Source organism: Oenanthe melanoleuca, chromosome 5 (genome assembly GCF_029582105.1).
Source record: "Oenanthe melanoleuca isolate GR-GAL-2019-014 chromosome 5, OMel1.0, whole genome shotgun sequence".
Classification (NCBI taxonomy): Eukaryota; Metazoa; Chordata; class Aves; order Passeriformes; family Muscicapidae; genus Oenanthe; species Oenanthe melanoleuca.
In genome coordinates, this window is record NC_079339.1 from 9,744,149 (window position 1) to 9,768,072 (window position 23,924).

Sequence of the window (23,924 nt, forward strand, 5' to 3'; positions counted from 1 at the left end):
AAAAAAACAAGGTAGAACACTACAAAATATACCAACAGCTTCAAGTGTCCTACTTGTACAGAGCTGATGCCTGTTTGGATGGAAGCCTTGTTCTTCAGTGTTTGCTTACAAGGCAGTTGTGAGTTGCTGTGACCCTTTGTTCATCGTTTTTAATTATAATAGCTTGGCAGGGCAGAGCAGGGAGGCAGAGTTGGAACAGCACGGTCTGCACTGGTCAGGATTGAGATGTATTAGCAGAAATTGTAGAGAAGCAGACTGAGGGACGCTGATTACAACGCTATTGAGAGTGCTTCAGGGGAGAGATGAACCTTTTGTTGGCATAGCAAAGGTGAGTTTTGCAAATGGAGCTTGCAGCATGCTGGAACTCCTGAGAACTAATATTTCAGGAATCGGTGAGTGCATTAGTGATGTAGTGTCACAGTAGTTTCAGCACAAGAAAGCCAGGAGTGTTGAAATATCCCGGTTTTGCTCTAATATTGTCTTTTAGAATGTGAGCACAACAGCAGAATTGACTGTTTTGGCTGACAGCACTGCCGCTCTGACAGCGGGATGTAACCCAAGGACTCTTTTTTTTCCCCTCAGTGAAGGACAATGAAACAAAAGACAAAAATTGGTAATTTTTCTTGAATTCCTTGAGTTGTCTTGGGCTATATGTGCGAAATCTAACCTATGACAAGATAAACTGAGCCTCGATTCTTACAACTCTGTCTTGTTTCTCACCTTTCCTGTGTTCCCCAGACTGTGGTGCGGGGCAGCACCGTGGAAGTGGAAGGTTACATCTCTGGGTTGCTCAATGACATCCAGAAGCTTTCTGCCATCAGCTCGAACACTCTGAGGGGCAGGAGCCCCACCAGCAGGAGGAGAGCCCAGTCCCTTGGGCTCCTGGGAGATGAGAGACCCCCAGACATGTACCTTCAGAGTCCTGAAGGAGACTGGGCAGACAAGTATGGGAACTACCTCAACTGCAACGGTGGATCCAAGGTGGCCCGGAGGCAGACCATGTGGCCGGATTACAAATCCCGCCTGGACGAGCAGTCCCATCCCAACGGGATGGTGACCAAAGCCCAGTCCCTGGGCCCGTCAGAGTTCCAGGGCGCTGATGGCAGCTGTGTGCAGCGCACCTCTGGGCTGCAGCCCGTGCCTGCTGTGCCAGGGGAGAGCGAGATGGCAATGAAGAGTCCGGAGGAGGGCTGGCTCCAGCGGCAGCCCAGCGCCAGGCCCTCGGGGGAGGGCAGCCCCAGCTCCAAATCGCGAGAGAACAGCCTCAAGAGGAGGCTCCTGCGCAGCGTGTTCCCCTCGTCCAGCACCTCGAACAAGCCAGGCCCTCCCCTGCAGATCAAGGTAAGAGTTATTCACTGGGCTGAAATGTTGACTTTACAGTTCCAGAGGTTACATATGCAGCCAATTTAATTGCAAACATCGGGCAACCATCTGTTCTTGTTATGATTAATGTTGGAATCAAAATAGTGCTGGGCAGGAGAAAATGTGTGGTCCGCCTGAGCTTCACGAGATACTGCAAGGCACAGCTCAGGATGGCAGCCAGATCTCCAGCAGAAGGTTTGGCGGAGCTGCAGGAGTGTGGGCTGGGAAGGACGAGGGGTCTTAGTCATTACCTTCTGTGAGGTAAAGGCATAACTGCAGTGCCATTCTGCTGGCACCAAAGAGCCTTTGCCATTTGGGAAATTGCCACAATTTGCATTAGCAATATATTCTTCTGCCTGTGCAAACCAGAACTACCTCGGGAGAGTGTTGGTTATAGCTGAATTTGCCAGGCTACAGCAGCAGGGTTTCCATCAGCGCCCACGGTGCTGTCACACAGGAAGTTGGATTTTGGAAAGGGTGGGACAGCTCACAGCTACAGCTCCCCCAGGAAAGCTGTCTGAATGGATGACTCATTTCTTGTTAAACTGGAGAAAATCTCTGGTACTGGATAGTAAATGCAGCCATTGCTTCTTTTCCATTCTGGGCTGACCCAGCATCCATCTTCTTTGCATGGCTTGTCTGGTGGCTTCAAAGCTGGTGCTGGGACATAGTGATTCCCAGCTGATGGGAAGTGCCTGAACTGGGAGGATGATCACAGGAACCACTGTTTAAATGAACTTGACTGTTCTGAAGGGTGTTGCAGGGAGGGGATGTCTCCAATCCAGCTTCTTGCAGTTTGCATAAGGATCCAGGCTCAAGGCTTTGAGCACAGTGGGTTTCCTTTCCAAGGGAGAGGATTTTGAAGGAATGCAGTCCCTGTGTAACACAAACTGTACTTATTGCTATCTCAGTGGCTCTGGGAAAATCTGCTCTGCTTTGAGGCCTGTCCTCTGAGCACCTAGAACTGGCCACTTCTGTCTCCCCCAGCATCTTTGCCATGCTCAGCACTTCCAGGAGCAGGACCAGAAGTTACCAGTCAAGTGGTAACTTGGGAGTGTTTAAACTCCAGCTGTTTGTCAGAGGAGAGGAGTAGGGAAGACCTTGAAGACTAATCTATCTCCCTATTCCAGTGAGGGGTCTGCACCATCCCTGGTAGCTGTTTATTCTAAGATGTTCATACTAGCCTCTGGTAAGATGATGAAAACCTAGGTCTCCTGCTCTGATGATGTATAAAAAATGTGTAATTGCAGATGAAAGGAACAAGGGTATAACTGAATCATGGAATCCCAGACTGGTTTGGGTTGGTAGAGACCTCAACATCCATCGGGTTCCACCCCCTGCCATGGGCAGGAACACCTTCCACTAGACCAGGCTGCTCCAACGTGGTCTTGAACAGAGATGGAGCATCTACCACTTGGCTGGCTAACTGGCTGAAATGGGAAGGTGTTGCCTTGAGAAACACCATGGGAACACGCATGGGTTTGAGTGCACCTTCCTTATGAAGGGAAGGAGTGGGAAAACTAGTGACACCTCAAAATGTCCCAAGACAGAAAACATGTACATGGGGACTGTCACATTACAGGAGCAGGAAATAAGACTTACACATGGTTAAGCAAACCTGTGTGAGCTTGCACATGTGTTGTGTGCCCTTCTGCATGCTCTGGGTTATGTAAAACGTGGGGGTTTTTTTCTTTCTCCTGAGACAAAACAAGATTTGGGAAATAAATTCTGTGTTGCTGTGAGCATGTCAGCACAGGACTGCAGGGGTGGAGCTGGTGTACAGGGAGGAAGGAACTTTTGACAGGCAGTTGTGTTTGTGCTGTGCCCTGATGCTGCTAAATCGTGTTTTCCAGGGCCTCTCAGTGTGTGAGGCTTATGCAGATTCTGCTCTTGACAAAAATCCTTGATTAAAACCCAAAGTGCATAGAATTAAATCCTACACAATTATTCCCTGTCTGAGACAGGGAAAATGAGTGCTCTTTTAAAAAATTCTCGATTGGCTGTTTTCAGTTCCCAGGCCCATATTATTAACTTTATTAATAATCTCTCTGAATTGTGGGAGAGAAAAAGCATTTTGCTTTGAAGTTTCTTTTTTGCCCTATAATATAAATGATGGGTTTGCTCTTTCTGAAGTTGCTTCTTTGACAGATCTACTATTATTTTGCATATATTTATGTACATATAATATGTATATTTTACATATACATATGTATGTATATAATGTATTTTGTACCTCACCTGCTAAATGCTGTTGAATTTTAATTAATCAGCATTTCCAGGGTGAGTACTAGCATGACAGTATTTATCCTTCCTGGCATGGGAATGCATATCCTGAAGCCACATTCCCACAGGCTGTGATCTTACTGTATCTGCTACACTAAATAGGGTTGGGTCTGCTTGTCATTTGAGTGGGAGGTCTCCATAAACGTTGAGCATTGCTAATCCAAATTCACTGCAGGTCAGTTTTAAGCCAGCGAGGTGGCAAGTGGCTCTGTGTAGCTGGAGTTTCATGTTGGCTGCCTCCAGCTGTCCTGGTGCTTGGTGCTTTTCCCAAAGTGGAGAGCTAATTCCATGCCTGATCGACAGGAATGCTCTGCAGGTACCAGTGGAAAGCGCAGAGAGTGTTTTCAGTAGGCAGAGTGTAATTACCCAAAGGGAATTAGGCCAAGACATCAAAGTGATTTACGGCCTTGGCATGAATCCCCTTTCCTTTTATACAAAAGAAGATCAGAGGCACAGAGGGATAAAGGATTTTCAAATTCTCTGCAGCACAGGTTGCCCCTGAGTTTTGGTGGCAAGGTTGGAATGCTTTTTAGCAGCTGGTGTTTTTTTCTGTGGGTTTTGTGTCTTGGTGGTTTTTTTTAAAGCATGTTCCCTTTAAACTGCCTCAATTTGGAGGCCCCTAAAGCATGGCACCCATTCCCTAAGGGAGGCTTGGAGATCTGCATCTAAGGAGATCTTCATTCAAGCCATGTGTTGGCAGACCTGGAGACAAGAACCTGAAGCTCTTGATTCCAGTCTGCACCGAGGTGTGCTAGGGCAGAGTGGGATGGCACAAAACTTGATTCCTCACCTTTCTGCTTGTTAATCCAACCATCATTTTTTTTTGTTTCTCTCACTTTCCTCTTTGTTCTTCTTGAAGCCTAATGCTTTCTTCAAGCCCCAGCAGTGGGGTTCCCCCCACAGCCCTGCTGCCAAAGCCCAGTCTCTCCCCCCAGACCAACCTGCCTCTGAGTTCCCCAGGATGATTTCTGAAGCTGGGACCCCCCAGAAGTCCCCAACAGCAGAGAAGGCTGTGGCAGTGCCACCAGGCCGGCCCTCCCCGGCGGGATCCCCCAGGAACCGGCAGACCCAGACCAGTTCCAGCAATCTCCACCTGCCCCAGGACTCTGCTGGGAAGGGGCAGCCAGCCAGCGAGGACCCTGTGGTTGTGACTCATGAGCAGTTCAAAGCTGCCCTCAGGATGGTTGTGGACCAGGGAGATCCCAGGGCATTGCTGGAGAATTACATTAAGATTGGGGAAGGCTCCACAGGAATCGTGTGCATCGCTCGGGAGAAGCACTCGGGGCGCCAGGTGGCTGTGAAAATGATGGATCTGAGGAAGCAGCAGCGCCGGGAGCTCCTCTTCAATGAGGTGAGTGTGCTGAAGACACGGGGATTCTGCTGTCCACATTGGAACAATCTGTGTGGCAAAAGGAAGGGAAGAGCTGGATCTTCTTCCTTTTAGTAGCATAATGTTCGTACCAAGAGCAGCTATTGCTGAGGGGATGGAGGCTTTGCACTGTAGTCACCAGGCTGTGTGTGCTCACTTGGTTGGGTAAGATGAAATGTGGTGAGTGATTTTGTGGTGATCACTTGTCCACTGTGGTTTTACAGGTGGTGATAATGAGGGACTATCAACATGTCAATGTTGTGGAGATGTACAAAAGCTACCTCGTGGGAGAGGAGCTCTGGGTGCTGATGGAGTTTCTGCAGGGAGGAGCCCTCACAGACATCGTGTCTCAGATCAGGTACAAAGCAAAATCCCAAAGCAAAAATGGGAGAGCAAGAACAGCAGAGTGGGGATTTCTGGGACAAATAGGTTCCCTCAGAGATCTTGTGTTTGCAGCACCCTGAAACTACTACAGTTTGTAAATGTTACCTGTTTTGAATATGTGATAATACTCACTGTGCAGAAGGGACTAATTTAAAGTATTGATCCCTGTGGAGACCCACTAGTCATCTCCTTGATGACCTTCCCTGTAAAACACAGTACTCATAAAAAGTGTTGTTTACTTTATATCTGTTGAATCCTGGCCAGGAACTTCATTGAATAAGTATTAAAGTGCATGCAGAAATAGTTTTCAGTGGTGTAACCTTAGCCACAAATTCAACTTCACTAACTCCCCTGGAGAAGTGCAGCAGAGCCTTGAGATCTGGACTCCTTCCCAAATTTCATTGCCTAAAGATAGCAACGACTGGACACTCTCCTAAATTTGTTTCCTTATCTACATTGCTTCATATTCAGTAGTGCCCAAAGCATTTCTGTAGGGCAAAGAAGTTGTTCTCAGATGGCCTCTGGTCCCTCTCAGAAGGTGTTCTGATGATGCAGTTGTGGTGATTGTGTCTTACCCATGACTCTGGAGCACCCTCCTTCTGCCTCAGAGCAGTCCTGCAAGGCTGGAAACTGGGGCAAGGAATGCCAGTGGAAAGACAGACCAAGAAAGTCTGTAGGATGAGAATTTCTTTTTGGAAGACTCACGATCTTAATTGGATTACAGTTAGGCAGTATTGCTAGCACTGATTGTATTTAGTTTTTTAAAAATCATAATATACCTTTAGTTCACATACGTGCTTGGCCTAGGTTCTGTCATGGGTTTAAGGCATGTATCTTGTTGGGTTCTGTGTTTTGGAAGCACAGTTTTGAGAGGCATCAAGAGCCACACTGTCCTCTGTAGCTCCACAACTACACCTGGAAGGAGTGTCCCAGAGACACCTGGGCAGGCCCTTCCAAAATCGAGTTCAGAGGCATCTCAGGGTCTACAAGCCAACATTTAATCCTGGGGAGTGCTGAGCTACAGCTTACAGGGCCAGTGAAACTCCTGTAGCTCTTGGCTGGTACTGAATTATAGATACAAAGTAATGAAGAGGTTTGTGAAGGGTCTGTATATTTATATCCACTAGTGAGACCTCAGCCTAGATTTGTTTTAAGAAGCTTCCTTTGAACCTGTTAATGAATGCTTTTTTTTCTCCTTATGATGAAAGCAGGATCTGTTATAACCATAACATTTATCAGAAGTAAGCTGCAAACCTTTATCAGTTTTTCCCAGGAAGGAAAATGCCATCATTGCAGTCATTAAACTTTTGCTGAGGGGGATAAGTGATTTACATCTCCAAGAGTGAGGTAATCCTCCAGTAATCTGCTTTACACTATGCAGTCACTTGACTGAAACCAAATTCCATACGTGACAGGGTGAAAGTGCACCTCTTGTGATCTTCAGGAACCACAGGGCTTTTCAGGTTGATCAGCTCAGGCACTATGAAATGAAAAGCACTACTCCTAAAATCATTGGGTTCTGTGCTGGGAAATTTCACAGATAGCCTTCGTCCCTTTTCAGGTTAAATTATAAAGGCAGAAGTAGTCCCCTGACACCCTTCAGATTTAGTTGCCATCTGTGTGGCATGGTGCAGCTACAACCCCATAGCTGTCACAGTTTGGAAGAGTAAGATATGGGATGCCAAACAAGCAACATGATTCTATATCTCTCAGCTGATGGTGTAGAAATTATGGGTTTAGAAGGTGCTGGTTCACTGCACAGTTCTGCCTTCTGAGTGCTCTCTTCTCCTTAGGCTCACTTGCAGACCCAAATTTGAGGATGTTTCATTTCTCTGTCCTGAGCCAGAGGTTGTTCAGAAGAACTGCTAGACACAGGCTGAGAATCCACAGTACTCAAATTGGGTACTTCAGCTATTCTTTGAAATAATTTACTTCTAGCATTGCTCAGTGTAAACATGCAGAACTGTCACTGTCCCCAGGTACAGGAGAGAATTTTCATTTCTACCATTTTCACTCAGTTGTGAAGGTTTTTGTATTTTGTATTCTAAACAGCAACAGCTTCTAAAGAGGGGGTTCTTGGGGTGCTCATATTCCATGTGTTAGCAGAGATAGGAATCAGGGGTGTCTTCCCTGCTTGTAGCCTGTGCTACCTTTAGTTAGGTGTGAGTGCACCCCATGTGTCTGCAGGAAGCACCTAAAGGATCCCTATATTCACTGCCAGATGATGCTTTTGGATGTTTTGTGGATACAGTTGCACAGCAAGCCTTGTGAATAATGTCTTTACTGTATTTGCTTAAAAAAGCTGTCTCACCAGTTACCGCAGCACCTTGGCATCAACCAGCACTGCTGCCTCTCAGAGCTGCTTGAAACAGCATCTTGCAGAATGAACTTAGATACAGAATTCAAAGTGCAATTTCTCTGTATTAAACCTATGAAAACTCAGTTGTCAACCATCAATTAAAAATATTTTCCTCAGTAACAGACATGCAAGAATGGCAAAGGTGAGATGGGAATTGTCATAGGGAACCAAAGTGTGCTTTAACCCTGTGTGAAGGAGCACTGAGCTCTGCACAGTTTAAGTCCCCTGTCTCTAATTGCAGGCTGAACGAGGAGCAGATTGCCACAGTGTGTGAGTCAGTGCTGCAGGCTCTGTCCTATCTCCACTCCCAGGGGGTCATTCACCGAGACATCAAGAGCGACTCCATTCTTCTGACGTTGGATGGCAGGGTGTGTTTCCTCAGACAAATTGTTTCCTGTCTTCTGCTGCTGCGGCCTCTGTCTCTTATTTCCTTTCCATTCCCAATCCCTTGTTTTCCCCTTGTCATCTTACTCTTTGTCATCTCTGTGGTGTTTCCCTCTGTGTTGTTTAAGGCTTATTTTTATGGTTGGTTGCTTTTTTTCTTTGTACAGGTCAAACTCTCTGATTTTGGCTTCTGTGCTCAGATCAGTAAAGATGTACCTAAAAGAAAATCCCTGGTAGGTACTCCTTATTGGATGGCTCCAGAAGTCATTGCAAGGATACCATACACCACTGAGGTAAGGAACTGCCTCCCTAATAGCAGGAGAGCAAGTTAATATTCTGAAGTATCACAGGAAAATAACTATTGGCTTTTCTAGGAAGTTGCCAGATTCTATTTAGAAAATAAACCTAGCTATGACTACAGCTTTGGTGATGGCATCAATATTTCCTAAATCAGTAGAAAACCAGATTGTTCTGCTTCTAGGAAAAAGGCATCAACTATTCTATTCTTACACCTAATGCTTGGCCTAGACTTGTATCTGCTGTGTCTGCTGTGAACAAATGTGAGCAAGGACCAGCCTGTAACATGATAGGGATCAGTAAATCAATTCCATAAAGGAAGCAGGGAGATGTGAGCTCTGAGAGGCTTACCTCAGGGAAAGCAGACACAAGAGCTCTGGAGTTTTGGGCAGGTGGCAGCAGACTGACTGCAGTTTTGTTTACCAACCAACCAGGTGTGGTACAAGCAATTACTTGCACACCCTTACATGTTGCAACACCAGCATGGCTCAGTCCTGGGTGCAAATCGACTTTGTTAAACTCCTGTAAGGAGCCCAAAAGTATTAAGGGCATCTGTGTTTGACTCTCTTGGTACCATTTGTCATGGGTGGAGTGTTGTGGTCTTTGTGAAAGCAACAAAACAAGAATCTGCTCCTCTGGAGTATGTATATTGATGTGACATTGTCTCCCACAGGTGGATATCTGGTCCCTGGGGATCATGGTGATAGAGATGGTAGATGGAGAACCCCCCTACTTCAGTGACTCTCCAGTCCAGGCAATGAAGAGACTCCGTGACAGCCCTCCTCCCAAACTGAAAAACTTCCACAGGGTGAGCATGCTGCCAAACACTGTAAGACTGATGGTTATCATGGGCAAACATCCATATCATCTGTTCCCAGTACAGCTGGCTGTGGAAATGGTCTTGCTAGGACATGTTTCCTGGGGAGCAACTTTGGCCTTGGGGTCTTAGCGGCTGCAAGCTGCTGCTAAGAGCTGGTGGCTGCTTTGGGAACAGCCCTGGCAGTGTGAGTGCACCTGGGCATAAAGAGAGTGCAGGTCAGAGATGCTTCAGGTGGACCCAGCAGTTTCCAGCTTGCTGATGTTGATTGAGTAGCTTATCCTCCAGGAAAGGGAACAGGAGGATCCCTGCTCTTGGGAATTTCCAGCTTCATGGCCTTCAGAACTACAAAGGCTGCACTACGGTCAGGAGACACTGCAGCAACTCAGAAAATTAACTTGGCTCCATAGTTTCTTAGAGAAAAGTAGCAGTGACATAATAAATAGTGATCACCTTTCAGTGCCTGCTTAAAGCAGCCTTCCTTTCATTCCATGCCCAGCCTCTGAGATCAAACAGCTTCTGCAGCATCCTGAGCTACCCAGCCTTTCCAATTAATCAGAGCATCTGCAGCTGCTAAAACTGAATTATTTAAGAGAGTAGACTGCTGAACTAACAGCACGCATTCCAACATCAACAGCTGTTCTTTCCTTTTTGCCTTTGCAACACTCATTAAAATTTCACGGTCACATTCTGTGTAAAACCATCCTGGTCTGGGTCATACCTTGGTTGGTGACATGGGCCTGCCACAGGCTATGATGGTCAAAACTGGTTATAGTCTTGCTCTGCTCCACCTTGTCCTGGGAAGCAAACTGGCTTCCAGCAGACCTCTGACTTACAGGCTTGTGGGCATCCTCCCCTCTCCCTACCAGAGTGCAGTTTCAGCTATGGATCCAGCCCTCCATTCTGGAGCCAGTTCATGGCTCACTGTGGTCAGTGGCTGCAGCACTGGGGGCAGCAGGTTAAAGTAATGCCACCTAGGATAATCCCTGCTGCATTGCTAAAGCATGGACAGATTTATTGACAGGGTTACAGGCAGGATCCTGGCACTCGTCCTGAGCTCTGCGGTGCCTTCTCCAGCAATCCCAGGCGAAGTCATCCAAAGCGTTCCTGAGATGAGCAATCACTCAGTGTGAACAGTACTGCAGGATCTACTAAGTGAACCAGAGATGGGAAAATGCCCCCAAGTCTAAACTGGATGTAATTATCGGCATAAAAATAAATAAATATATGCCAAGATAATTTTTTATTCCATTTTAACAATGCAAAGGATTAAACCAGCCAGAGATATGCAGGGTCTTGAAGTGGTGCTTGGGGCTGGCTACTCCCATGCTTTTACACCTCTTCCAAAGGACAAACTTGTGAGGTTATTCAGCTTTTTGCTATTTGTTCTGCAGCTTCTTCATCTTTTTGTACCATTAGCATGAGAATTTTTCAGGCTCTCAGAACCTACTGGGGAACTCTATTTAACTACCTTCCTGTAATCTGTGACCAGTAAAAGAATGGATTGATGCCCCCTTCCCACCTTAGTGATGTTCCCAGGTAGCAGGAGGTTTTGAGCTGAAATCCTGGAAAGTTTAAATAACAAAATGGGAAGCAGAAGTAAGCCAAATGGAAGGATGTGGCAGGCAGTCTTATCTTAATTGACTGTATCCCATTCAAAAGAAAACACCTAAGTGCTGTGCCTAGCAGTGACAGAAAGTTATGTCCTTAGCATAAAAAGCATGTGACCCGTGTCACATTGCTGGAAAACCAGGGATACAGATTGGGAATGTGCAGGGTCTGTTTAACCACACTCACATCAGCTGTGTGGTGTTACATGAGCTGTGCCTGGTCCCTTTGAGGGGTTGACTTGGTTGGTTGCTTTTCCACAGACCTCCCCAGTTCTGAGAGACTTCTTGGAAAGGATGTTGACACGGGATCCATTGGAAAGAGCAACTGCACAAGAACTTCTGGATCACCCTTTTTTGCTCCAGACAGGACTTCCAGAATGCTTGGTGCCCCTTATCCAACAGTACAGGAAGCGCACCTCCACCTGCTGACTTTATATGAGGGGAAACTGTAGGGAAAAGGAATGTTTATAAAAAATATATATAGAAAAAATTAAGAGCCCAGGCAGCCTCGACCTGTGAATGGTGCTTGGAACTTGCCAGTGATTGTTTTGGAGGACGAGTGTGAATGCTGTCCGTGCATCCTCAGCCTTCTGTGGCTTCTTTGCTGAAGACAATCAATACAGACTAGATCTGAGTGAGACCCAGTGTGTCTCAAGGATAAAGCGGGTATTCCATGGCTTGCGGATCGCTGCTGCCAAAGGATGGCATTCGAGAGTGGAGTCTGAAGTTCTGTATCTGAATGTCTGTGGGTTTCTGCACACCCTGGCTGCTGACTACTGAGCTGGAATGATATTTTCCACTTAGAAATGTGATCTTTGTTTCCTTCATTGTACACTGGAGCCATGAGCTGACTCACTTTGGGGCACAGACCCCTTTGAACTCTTAATGCACAAAGACTTTTTTTGGTTTTTTTTCTCTGAGACCTTTTCACAGATGATTTTAATTTCCTTTGGTTAAATGTGGACTAGAAACCTGCACACACTTCCTTAGGGAGCAGATGTGATATGTATATATTTGTTTCTAAGTGGCTCTCTTGCATCAACATGCTTCTCTTTTTGCTGCAGAATATGTAGGGTTTAGTGGTCAATCTTGAATCCATTTCATGATTTTAAAATTTTGGAGGGGGAAACCCTTGGATATGGGCCTCAAAGTGGACTCTATGAAGACCAGGTGCTCTTACCAGCAGGATATTATGGTTGGAAATTCACCATTTGCAACACCTTGAGTGCTGGTTGGAATGTGAACAGCGTGTTCCTGTGGCTGGTTTCCAGGCACCTTGCTTTCCCAGTCCTTTCTCCCAGGAGAGGTTGAGAAGTGCTGCCCTGGGCCAGTTATTGGGCAGCATTTTGGGGATGCTGTAGGAGACCAAATGGAAGTATTTGAGTTATCCTGCATATCCCAGGATTGATTTTTGTGTTTGTGTGCTGCTGTCTGGCTATTGGTCTGCCTTTCCCCATCAGCCCTTTATATCTGGAAGGTTTCTGGTTGTCTAAACAGCTCCTTCAGTTATTTTAACATAGTTTTAGGTATTTTGTATGCTGCACTCTCTGATCAGTGAGATCCTCAAAGTAATTGGACTCTAGGTCAGGATTAACGTTGTACAGTGATGGTGTGTGTTGTTGTGAGGTCTCAAGAATATATTTGTACATGTGGAACTGGGATCTTGTTTTGAAACACCAGATACCAAGGTTTTGGACTTTTAAGTTATTCTCAGGACAGTCCTGCTGTCTCAGAAACTGACCTCAGAATTGCATTTTCTTCAGAAGATGTTCATAATCTCTGTCCTCTATTTGCTTCAGCTACAGATCCTGCTTCAAAATTGAAGCCATGGTTGATTACTTGAAGTAATTTGGGATGGAATTCATCTGCACTGCTGCCAGCCATCAAAGGGTGGGACCCAGTCTGTGGGGCATGTAGGTTGGCTCTGTAGCCCATGGGGAGAGGAACAATTCTGGAGGTGGTTCAGATACCTGCTGAAGGACAAAATCACTCTGTCTCTCGCCCATGGCACTAGAGAGGTCATAGGTGGTTTCTGTAGACTGGATGTCTAAGTTTGGGGCTGATGGAGTTGGTTGAAATTAATTCATCAAGCTCCTCCTTAGCTGCACTGGAAAATTTTTGATGTAAAATGTTTCTGTATTCCGGATATATTGCTTTTTTTAAAATGTAAAAAAAGCAGGGCTTGGAAAAGATTTATAATTTGAAACAAACAGTCCTGCTTGTCTTTAGTTGTGAATCCTTTGCACTTGTGTTTTAAATTAAAGTAGTTCTTGATTTATTCATAAGCCTGTTACAGTGTTGAAATGCTTAAAAATGTGTCTGTAGTTCAGAGATGCGAGTGTGAACCTTGGAGTCTGCTCTTACTTCCCTGTTCTGTGGCTATATGGCTTCTAAAACAAGAAGAAACTGGGGCAGGAGCCTGGATCTTGAGTCCTGAAACAAAGGTTTCTTGGAAACAGGGATGACAGGTTTAGCATTTAACACCATTTTATACTTTAGCCCAAATCTGACTAAACATAGTGAGGGAAGGCCCTGGAAAAATTGCATTCAAGTATCTTATAAAATTTTAAAATCTCATTACCATATTCGTGAGGAGTGCAGGAAGGATCCATCTTCCTGTGCAGTGTAGAATTTAATTCCTCCTTCTTATGTATCTCTCTTTGCAGTTCATGCACGGCACAGCACCAATTAACTGCTCCATTACTTAGATGAGTGTGGAATCAAACATAAATCCTAAGATAAACCTAGATTAGCTGAGAGATTGAAGCTCCGTCTCCAGGGCCAACAGCTCTTTCCCCAGGAACCAGGCAGCCAGGCAGGAGCATGAGGATACAGAGTAGGTTTGGAATTGGTATTGCAGTAGTGTTCAGGTGAGGGTTTCGTGTATGCTTGGTGATATCTGACTGTACAACAAGGTGTAGCCTCTTCTCTGATGAGCTCAGAGCCTGCTTGGTAATTATGTTCAGAGATGATGTTTTCTGAGTAGCCTATGAGGGTGCACTCGTTTGCTGCTGTTCTGTGTCATGTTTCCCTGAATCCTTCCCTTTTATTTTCCTTCCTGTCAGCTTTGCTGGTATGGAGCCTTTTCCTTGCTGGCATAGCCCTGGCAATCAGCATCCAGGAGGCCTTTGAAGATGGCACATGGTATTTATGTGAACAATTTGCTGAATCAAACAGGGAGTCTGTCAGTGCTGTCACATTCCAATTGCACTGGTTTATCTATAATGGTGCCTGACTTCCTCCAACAGGCCTCTGATGTTAGATGCAGCAGTTTATTATCCCATTTATTCTGGAACAGAATAAAGCTTTGTCTAGAGGCCCCTGCCTTATAACCAGTGGCAACAGAAGGACCCTGATTCAAAAGAGCCTTCTGAATTTGACATTGATTGAGACAAACCCCACCCTTCCTCTGCAGGCTGGAGAGAGCTGCTGGCTGTGCCCTGGGTCCAGGGTATAAATGGAGATAAGTAATGATCTAGATAATCTTGGAGAATCTTGATATGTGGGATACATGTGGGGCAGGGAGGGTGTGTCTAAAATGGATCAGTTACTGTGCAGCAACTGCTTCTCTGAGTGCCTTAGGCACATCAGCAGTATCTCGGTTATGGAGGTAAAAAGGACTGGGGTCATTTAGGTACAGTGTCTCCTGTTTGTGTCCCTTGCTGGGGTTGGTGTCATCCTCTGCTTTAGGTATCCCCATGATCATATTTTTAATTATACAGTACAAAGGTTGGCCTCACTTAAATATTTTGGGCCAGAGAATGAGATCTAGAATATGCCACTTAAAATATTAAAATTTGGAAAGGATCAGAGACTACCTAAATTTGCTGTTGTTCAGTGTCTGACCAGATGTTATTGTCTCAATTGCCATTGAATTGGAGTTCTGTGTGTAATGAGAAGCCTGAGCCAAGTACCACATTGCCCTGTGCTCAGCAGGTAAGCAAAAACACAGGCAGGGCTGCACAGGAAGGAATCCTCAAGGATGCCTGAATCCTGTGGGAAGAAATAGTGCTGGAAAATCAGATGGCCTTTCTTCTCTGGAGTCTGTGAGTAACCAAACCCTGGTGTGACTGAATTGTGCTGCTGGAGGGATGGCTGGGTTCAAGGTGTGCTCAGGAACTCTTGCAGTAACATTTGGTTTAGTGCCTTTATTTATTAACTATTTATTTGTCTATTTTCCATCTTGCAGAACTTTCCCCCATTTTGTGCAGATAGGGAGGTGTTGGAGTCACTGTGACACACGTGGGCTCAGAGGCACGGAGGGGCTTCACCCTGGGGAGAAAGGGGAGTGTGGTTTGTGCATCATGGGAGCCCTGGCCTTGCTTCCATGTGCACTCTGAAAAGTACATTTAGAAGGTGTTTTTTAGCATGGAGGTGAAATCTGTGTAAAAGATTGCCCCTGTTTTTAATGAAATTTGGCATCAATCCCCTGTGCCATTGTTGGATTCCATAACAGAAGTGTTGCAGAGCAGAAACTGTGATGGGGTTGTAAGGGGACAAGTTGTTGTGGTGGGTTTCCTTGCTCAGGTTTCAAACATCAGTGAACATTAATGCCACAAATCCCAAGTGCTGAAGTTCCATTTTCATAGCCTTGTGTCATAGTCCAGCTGAGCTCTGGTCAATTTTGAAATTCCCACACCTCAAGGAGCCCCCTGCGGAGCATTTTGCTCTAGTGTTGTGTCAGGCCTTGCTTTGAGGCCTGGATTTGTGCTGTTCAGAGCTGTCAACTGATTTGTAAAGTTTGATTTGTGCTGCAGAGCTGTCACTGATGCTCTGCATGGGGAAGGGGCAGAGAAGCTCATCTTTAGAAGAGTAGAACAATGGGTTCTGCTGGTTCTCAGATGGCTCCCAGACGAGCAGTTGACTCAAAGCAGGAATTAGAGGTCTCCAGGCTGGAAAGTGAAGCTGTTTGGGAATTGTGGCAGACTGGAGGGAAGGAGACTGTAGTGGTGTTGTCCAGTGTCCCAGTTTGTGCTGTTGGTAGGAGCAGCCTGTGAGATTGAACCTGGCCAACCTGCTTGGAGTGTTTGTCCTGTCGCGTGCTGCATGTCCTGCCTGCCACTGTCCCTGGGCAACACAGTCTTCTTTAGGGTGGGGCACTGAAGGAAGCAAAACTCCTGCAAGCCCCGGCCCTGCTGTTGTGTCCTGGCTTTCCATGTGTGTCTCTCTGATTCAGGGTTATTCTGTAGGATGCATTTCCAAAGAGGGTTGGAGGGAAAAGCCCAATCCCTGGAACTTAAGCAATGTATGGAGAAGGGGCCACCCTGTGCCCTGTGTGTTCTGGTCTGACATTGGTGTCTGGGTTCCCTCCAGGGAAAGATGGGACAAATTTTCCTTTAAAATAATCTAAAAAGTTCCTCTGGAGGGGTTTGAGTGGCCAAAGGCATAGGATGCAGGGCTCAGTGCTCCTGTGCTCTGGTTTGGAACTGCCAGTGCTGCCTCTCTGGATTTAAGATAAAATCTCCAACTGCTCCCTGGCTGCAGTTGGACCTTGCTGGGATGTCTGCCCTCTGGTGAGGAAGGGCCTCAAACCACCACAGGACCAGAGACAGGTGGACAGACAAACACACAGGGACATGGACACGCAGACTCACACACCCACATGGGCACACAGGGACACACACACATACAGCCACAGAGGTGGACAGTCAGAGTCAGACACACATGGACACACCCACAGACAGCGTGACTGAGACATGAAAACAGACAGATGTGGAGACACAGGGACATGGACAGGCACACAGAGGACACACAAGGATTGACACAGACACACAGACATGGACACACAGAGAGATGCATGGATACAAAGACAGACCTGAAGACACACTCGGGCACAGAGAAATACACACGGACACAGCTGGAGAGATGGACACAGACAGTGCCACACTGAGACATGGATGGATACACACACATGGACATACAGACACAAATGGACAGAAACCCAGACACACAAACATGGACATATGCAGATGTACATGTACTTACCTGGATAAGGCACACACAGCCTCACAGACACGGACACAAACTAGCTGCAGCTAAGTAACAAGTGACCCACTTGTTCAAGAACAGCAGTGTTTTATTTTTTTTTTAGAAAATAAATAGCTCAGAAATGTACAATCCATAATTCCAGTACTCTGGTGATACCACAGGGGAGATGTGGACTCTTGTTGGAACATGCTGTCTTATACCTGCTTGACCTGGGGTTCGGTTTGTTTTATAGCAGCATTTGTAATTGTTTATTAATGCAGCTTGAGGTGTAACTGTTTTCCTGTAAGACACACAGTAGCCTGGTGTGGTTTGTTGTGATTGAGCCCACTTTCCATCCCTATCTCCACCTGTGGTGTCTCTTTGTATCAGTGTTTAAGGGTTTTGTTTGGTTTGTTTATTGCTGTTTTATTCAACCGTGTGGAAGATGTTAGGAGGAGTTGGACTGATGTGAAGGGATGCATGTGAAGAATGATGAGGGAACTGACTCTAAAAACTGGTCTGAATGCAAAGTAAATATTCCCGTCGCCTGCTGCTGTGCTGCCAACAGAGAGCTGGTCTGCAGGCACAGGCCCTTTCCCACTGCTGAAATACCTCAGAGCCTCAGAGCTGGGGAAGACAGGAGGTGAAGTACTCTGAAGGGTAAACTCTCCAGACTGCTTCCAGATGTCTGGGATAATGTAGTACATTCCTGAAGGATTTCAGGAGCTCCCCAGAATGGAAAGGGATGGCAGTAGTTTGTGAAGCTGATTGTTACTTCACCATATACCTTCTTGCAGTGAATAGTAAAGATGGGACTCAGAATATGCTCTCTTCTATCTCCACATCCATTCCAGCTCCCAAGGGTTCAGTCATTGCCAGTGTAAGCCTGGACACTTCTGCCACTGGGGTATTTGCTTCCAGTTGGTCTGTAAAGCCTTGTTCTCCCTCAGGAATGCTCTGACCTGCTTCCTTCCCAGTCTGTGGCTCTCCAGGAAAGCTGGCTTTCGTGTAGTTCTTCACCATCTCCTGAACCTCCGTGTTCAGAGCTCTCAACCTCTCCTCATATTCCACCCGTACCTGCTGCTGGAGCTGCAAATGGAGAATCAGGTCATTCCCACACAATGGAGTCAAGCAGAGAGACCAGGAGCTCTGGGATGTTTGTCCTTCTGGGGTCTGTGTGGGCCCCCTCATCCACTTTCTCATCCCCTGGTAACAGGTGGGTGGCAGTAAAGATTGGTTTTCTGGGGATTTTGATTTTTTGTGCCAAGGAAACAGACCTGACCTAAATGTTGTCCTTACCTGGCTTTCTCTCTCCTTGATGGATTGGAGACTTGCTGCCTGCTTCTCCTCCAGTTTCTGCTGGAACCTGCCAGTCTTCTCTGTCATCTTTAAAAATAATAAATTAAACCCCATCAGGTTCCAGTTTTATCAGCAAGGGCTTTGGACAGCCCAAGCTCAGCCCAGCAGGGCAGACCTAGATCTGCAGCCTGGATTCAGGGACACCACAACAGCCTGGCAGGTGAGTGCACACAGGCCATAGGGACAGGGACACAGACACAGGGAATACATGTACTCACACAGTCAGGCAGAGGTGTACATGGACAGACAGACATGGACACACGAACACACAGATATAGGGACACCTGTGGACACAGGCAAGGATACAGACACAGTCTGGACACAGTCACAGGACACTGATGGAGATGGGTACAGACAGCTGGACATGGACACAAAAACAGGGACACAGACACACAAAGACAGGAAGCCACATGGACACACCCATGGGCTCAGACACAGGCTGGCATGGACAGGCAGGCTTGGATACAGACATGCAGACACACTGACACAATTGGGGACAGAGACAGACAAACTTGGATGGATATGGACACAAACACAGAGGAGCACAGATGGAGACACATGGACACACACTGACGCGGATAGACACATGGATGTGGATGCACACACAGGTGCACACACACAAGGACATACACATGGACACGAGCAGACATAGACACAGCCATGGAAAGACACACAGATGGACACGTGGACACAGGGATACAGAGACAGACGCTGACATGCATGGACATGGACACAGGCACATGACAGATATGCAGACAGACACACAAGTACACATATGCAGACTGACATGTGGACACAGACATGTGGATGTGGACAGACATGGACACAGACATGGATGCAGACATATACAGGCAGGGACAGAGAGAGACACATAGACGGATATGGACGTGGACACAGAGACAGACACACAGATGCAGACACATGGATGTGCACGGAGTCACACAGACACGGGCAGATACAGGTGGACACAGACAGACCCATGGACACAGGGCCACACACAAGGACACAGACACAGGCAGATATGTGGACACACACACAGACACATGCATGGATACACGCATTCCTAGGCAGAGGTGCAGGGACACGCAGACATATGCACACCTGGACATGGGGACACAGGCAGAGAGACACATGGACAGACAAACAGACATGCATGGACCAGCACAAGGACACACGTAGAGACATAGACACACAGAGGTGCATGGACACATAGACACCAAGACAGACGTGAACATACACTCAGGCACAGGCACACATAGGAAATAGACACAACATACATGGCTGGACACAGACAGACACCCAGACAGACACATGGACACACAGACTCCTACCAGAACACAGACACAGACATGCACAGACCTGGACACACAAAAAACACCTGGACACAGACACTGACACATGGACACAGACACGGACACATGGACACAGACATGGACACACAGTCATGGAAGGACATGGACTGACACAAACACCCATGGACACAGAGGGACACAGACATGGGGACACACTCAAGGAAACAGAGATGGACAGGGACACCTGTACACAGACACACATGGATGTACACCAACACCCATGGACACATACAGACAGTCACAGACACCTGGACACCCAGACAGTCACAGAGACTCACACAAGGAAACACAAATATTGACAGACAGACACAGGAACACACACTCTCCCCTGGCACAGCCGCATGCACACATTCAGGGACACGGGCACGCAAAGACACTCCCAGACACAAGGACAGACAAACGTGGACACAGACACCTACATGGACATGCACACAGGAATAGAGTGACATGTAGACACACAGACACCCAGACATGTATAGATGCATACAGACACGCCCACACTTGGACACATGGAGAGATGTACGTGGCACACGAAGACACTCTGTCACAGGGACACAGATGGACAAACATACATGGATAGATGCACACACAGGGACAGACTCCTGGACATAGAGACTCATGGATACAGACACAGAGGTGCACACTCAGATAAGCACAGGCACACATGGAGAGAGACTCACTCTAAGGCAGGCACACACTGGGACACGTACACAGACATAAATGGACACAGGGATAAATGGATAGACACGCACAGACGCAGAGACATACATGGACACAGATGGGCACACAGACACCTGGACCCACGGACACACACACTTGGCTAGACAGACAGACACAAATGAACACACAGACACAAAGGGGCACACACACAGACATGGACACACAGACATACAGACTCCACAGACAGAGACACAGCTGGACATGTGGCCACTCAGACACAGATGGATATATGGACTTAAATGCTGACATTCACAGACAGACATAGAGATGTGGACTCAGCTTTGTCTGGCACTGGGTCTTGAAAGGCAGAGCTGGGGTCCTTAAGGTGTCTTTGCTCCTGCCAGGCTTCCCAATGTTCCTGAGCCATGGGTTACAAATGCCTTGGACACACTGAATTCCCCTGGCCATCCCCACTGGCAGAACCCAGAGCTGCTGGGGCAGCCTGGTACACCAGAACTCACCCGTTTGACTGTCTGCACCACCTCTTGAATGTGGGAGTTGTTAATTTCTTTCTTCAACCTTTAAAGAAAATTATAAAACTCTGTAAACTCCAGCTGTTCTCCTTCCATAAAACCTATTTTCAGTACTGATCAACAGGTATGTTACAGTCCCATGCTATCCTGACACAGGGAGACGCTGCTGTAATTTTAGCAAAGACAAAAACACCACTCAAATTTGGCTGAGCCATAAAGCAAATAACTGGATGCAAAATTCTACTTTTTCAGCTTCCAAGTCAGCAGGAGACCCTAGATCCTGCATGGACAGGACCCAGGAACATCCACTCCCGCACCTCTCCTGAGCAGCCTTGTCACTGGTATTCCTCAGCATGGCCTGGACCCGCTCCACTCTCTTTGCCTCCATCCGCTTCTTAATGTCTTTAATGTTGCTGTGGAGAGAAGAAGAGATACAGGCCTGGTTACCAGCCCCAGACAGCAGAGCAATCCTCCACCCACAGCTCTCTGGAGCGCTCCACTGTCCAGAAACACCAAATATGGGAGATTGTGCAGCAGGAGGCCTGGAGTCTTAAGGATGTTTTAAGTCCTGAGTCAGGACATGTCCTGGCCCAGCAGTAGAGGCAGCATGTGCTAAAGGCAAGTGTAAGAAAGAACAAGCGTGCAGGAAATTTTCCCTCCTCCACCTTCCCAGTTTCCAGTCTATCCTCCAGTATCCATGCATATATCATGTTCTGTGATGTCACTCATACTTTGGAGTTTACCTCTACTTTTGGATTTCACAGTTCCTTGCCACGAGAGGAACAGCACTTAATTTATACACAACGTGACAGAGGCACCTGAGACATTCACTTGCTGTCTCATCCTTCTTTCCAATGAGAAACAGTGAGCAATCACTTCCCTCTTCCAGACCACTCATGATTTACACATTACTGTCACATTCCCTCAAACAACTGTTCTCCTTGCTGTCCTTTTTGCACACAAATTCCTCCTCAGTGCTGGCTGTTCTTCTTGCTCTTTCAAAGAATTTCCTTGTTTGAGAAGGGGTCAGCTCTACACAGATGGATCCAGTGGCACAAGGCTAACTCAATAATTTTTTTGTTTCCCTGTACAAGTCTCAAAATCCTGCTTGCCACTTTGGCCACTGCATAGCTGGGAATGAAGAGCATCCACAGCAACTGAAGATCTCTTACTGAGTGCCAACACCAGTGTACAGCTGGGCTATGGCCGGGGTTTTCCATTCAGATTATTTTATATTTATTCCTGCTGAACTGAACTGCCATTTAATTACCTGTTGCTCCAAATCATGAAATCTTTCTGGAGCTTCTCCCAGCCAGGGAGATGTGACTGTACTTATGACATCCTACTGTCAGCAAACCATTACCTGGCTACTCACCTGTTTCCTTAGACTTGCCTAAATATGCTGAATAGCTGAGTAAAGAGACTCTAGCTTGGGACAGGACACAAAAAGAGGGAGTTTTATCTGAATTTGCAACTAAAGATTGAGACAGGATTTAATGGGAACTAGGAATGAGTGAGGATTTTAGCTTCAGCACAAAGCTCTTGCAAGAACAAATGAATATATGTCTGGCTAGAACCTGGTCAATTGATTCTGTCAGTTTGTTTAAATACTGGAGCCAAGGTGCTCAATTCACTTAGAAGATGGAGTGGTTCAGTCCCTGGAAGGGATTAATGTGAGATCCTGGCTGCAGGAGACAGAGGTGGCAGCTAGGGACCAGCAGTGCTGTTTCCTATCCTTCCCCATCAGTGGCTCCAGGCTGCTCACTGCAGATGGAACACTGTATCCTGCTTGGTGCCTTGTGGCAGGAACACTGTTCTGGGGATCACAAGAGGCATCTTCCCCCCATACTGTGTGAGATCCTGTGTCAAATCCCCCTGCCTCAATTTCTCACCAAAGGAAAAGAAAATCTTCTCTTCCCCATTCTCACTCCCTGGCTGCAGAGCAGAGCTTTGAGAACCAGCAGAAAGTGCTGCTCCAGAGCAGAACTGGGCATTATCTGCGATTCCAGGGCTGTATTTACCTTTCCGACGTGTCCCTCAGCACTCGCAGCTCAGCTGCCTGCTTCTCCCTGGCCAGCTCCAGGATCCTGGCAACTTGCTGTTTAAGGGAAGAACACAGACCAAAAGAGAACAAAGGGTGAGACACTGCACCCAGGTCAGCTGTACACCTCCCTGCATTGAATTCCAGAAGCAACACAGTCCCTGAGGGTCGGTGCAAATGCAAACTCCAAAATAGGAGTGTGCACGCAGGCCCCACTGTGCCAGTGGACAGACACTTGTGAGACAGGAAGGTTTCATCCCTGGCTCCTCTCCCAGGTAAGGAACCTGATTCCCAGTGCCCAAGTGTCATTTTCCCCTCAGGGTTGCACACAGCTTGCAAGAGGCGTGTCAAACCTAAGGTGCACCAAGGAACTGAAGATTTAAGATTTATTAATGCAAATTCCTTCAGAAAACACTAATGGGAAAAGGCCCAAGCCTGGAATCACTCCCCTTTCATTGGAAAAGATAGTATATGCTGGATTTACCATCACCATCCTATGGCCTACACTCTGTCCCCAGGCACCCCAGCCTGCAGGACTCTGACTTCCACCAAGTCAAACAGCAGAACATGCTCTGATGGTGGCATGGCGAACCCTCAGCCTACCTCCCCGTCACCTCAGCTCCCAGGCTCCTAGAGAGGTGGCACCTGGCAAGATGTGAAGCCACTAACCATCACATTAACTCCATGCTAAGGCATCAGAAGAGCTGGAGCAGACGGAGCCTCATGTGCTCCAGGGCAATGCTACTCTTTTTCCAAAAAACAGCAGACATATAAAAAGGTTTCTGCAGAATTTTTAGGGCTTCATGTCTTCATTCTCAGTTACCTGGCATGGACCTGACAATGCATATGTCAGGTGTGTTCTGGGCCCACATTCCAAGCTTAGTTTAGTAAATAACTTGGGACTATTTGGGCTGTTCCAGGATACATTTTCAGGTGACACTCACCTCGGTAGCATGCTGCTCTTTCTTCCTTCGGATCCGACTGTGGTGCTCCTCCCCAAGGTGGATGAGGTCCATCTCCAGCCTCTCCCTCAGCTCCACAAGGCAGTGGTGATCGATGCTCTCTGCTGCTTTTACAGGATTTGCACTGGTACCAGCATCACTTGGGGTCACACTCCTGCAGAACAGGATCAGGGGCCGTGCTGCTT

The 23,924-nt window shown here is 47.0% G+C and overlaps 2 protein-coding genes across 6 annotated transcripts in view; one reads left to right on the forward strand and one right to left on the reverse strand.

The window, feature by feature from the left end:
* Positions 1 to 13,149, forward strand: part of PAK6 (p21 (RAC1) activated kinase 6) — a 38,027-nt gene extending 24,878 nt beyond the window's left edge. For 3 of the 4 annotated variants that reach the window (XM_056493738.1, XM_056493736.1, XM_056493737.1), the window contains 7 exons: positions 739 to 1,341; positions 4,505 to 4,996; positions 5,239 to 5,372; positions 7,999 to 8,125; positions 8,309 to 8,434; positions 9,112 to 9,246; positions 11,127 to 13,149. In XM_056493738.1, coding sequence (XP_056349713.1) covers positions 739 to 1,341; positions 4,505 to 4,996; positions 5,239 to 5,372; positions 7,999 to 8,125; positions 8,309 to 8,434; positions 9,112 to 9,246; positions 11,127 to 11,294 — 1,785 coding nt within the window. In that variant the 3' untranslated portion in view covers positions 11,295 to 13,149. The remainder of the gene's footprint in view (positions 1 to 738; positions 1,342 to 4,504; positions 4,997 to 5,238; positions 5,373 to 7,998; positions 8,126 to 8,308; positions 8,435 to 9,111; positions 9,247 to 11,126) is intronic. The other variant, XM_056493735.1, reaches the window with a different exon arrangement.
* Positions 13,150 to 16,939: 3,790 nt separating this feature from the next.
* PLCB2 (phospholipase C beta 2) overlaps positions 16,940 to 23,924 on the reverse strand; it is a 35,991-nt gene continuing 29,006 nt past the window's right edge. For both annotated transcript variants that reach the window (XM_056494108.1, XM_056494107.1), the window contains 6 exons: positions 23,722 to 23,893; positions 22,758 to 22,834; positions 21,054 to 21,149; positions 20,725 to 20,782; positions 18,132 to 18,218; positions 16,940 to 17,921 (listed from right to left, as the gene is read on the reverse strand). In XM_056494108.1, the coding sequence (XP_056350083.1) occupies positions 17,649 to 17,921; positions 18,132 to 18,218; positions 20,725 to 20,782; positions 21,054 to 21,149; positions 22,758 to 22,834; positions 23,722 to 23,893 (763 nt within the window). In that variant the 3' untranslated portion in view covers positions 16,940 to 17,648. The remainder of the gene's footprint in view (positions 17,922 to 18,131; positions 18,219 to 20,724; positions 20,783 to 21,053; positions 21,150 to 22,757; positions 22,835 to 23,721; positions 23,894 to 23,924) is intronic.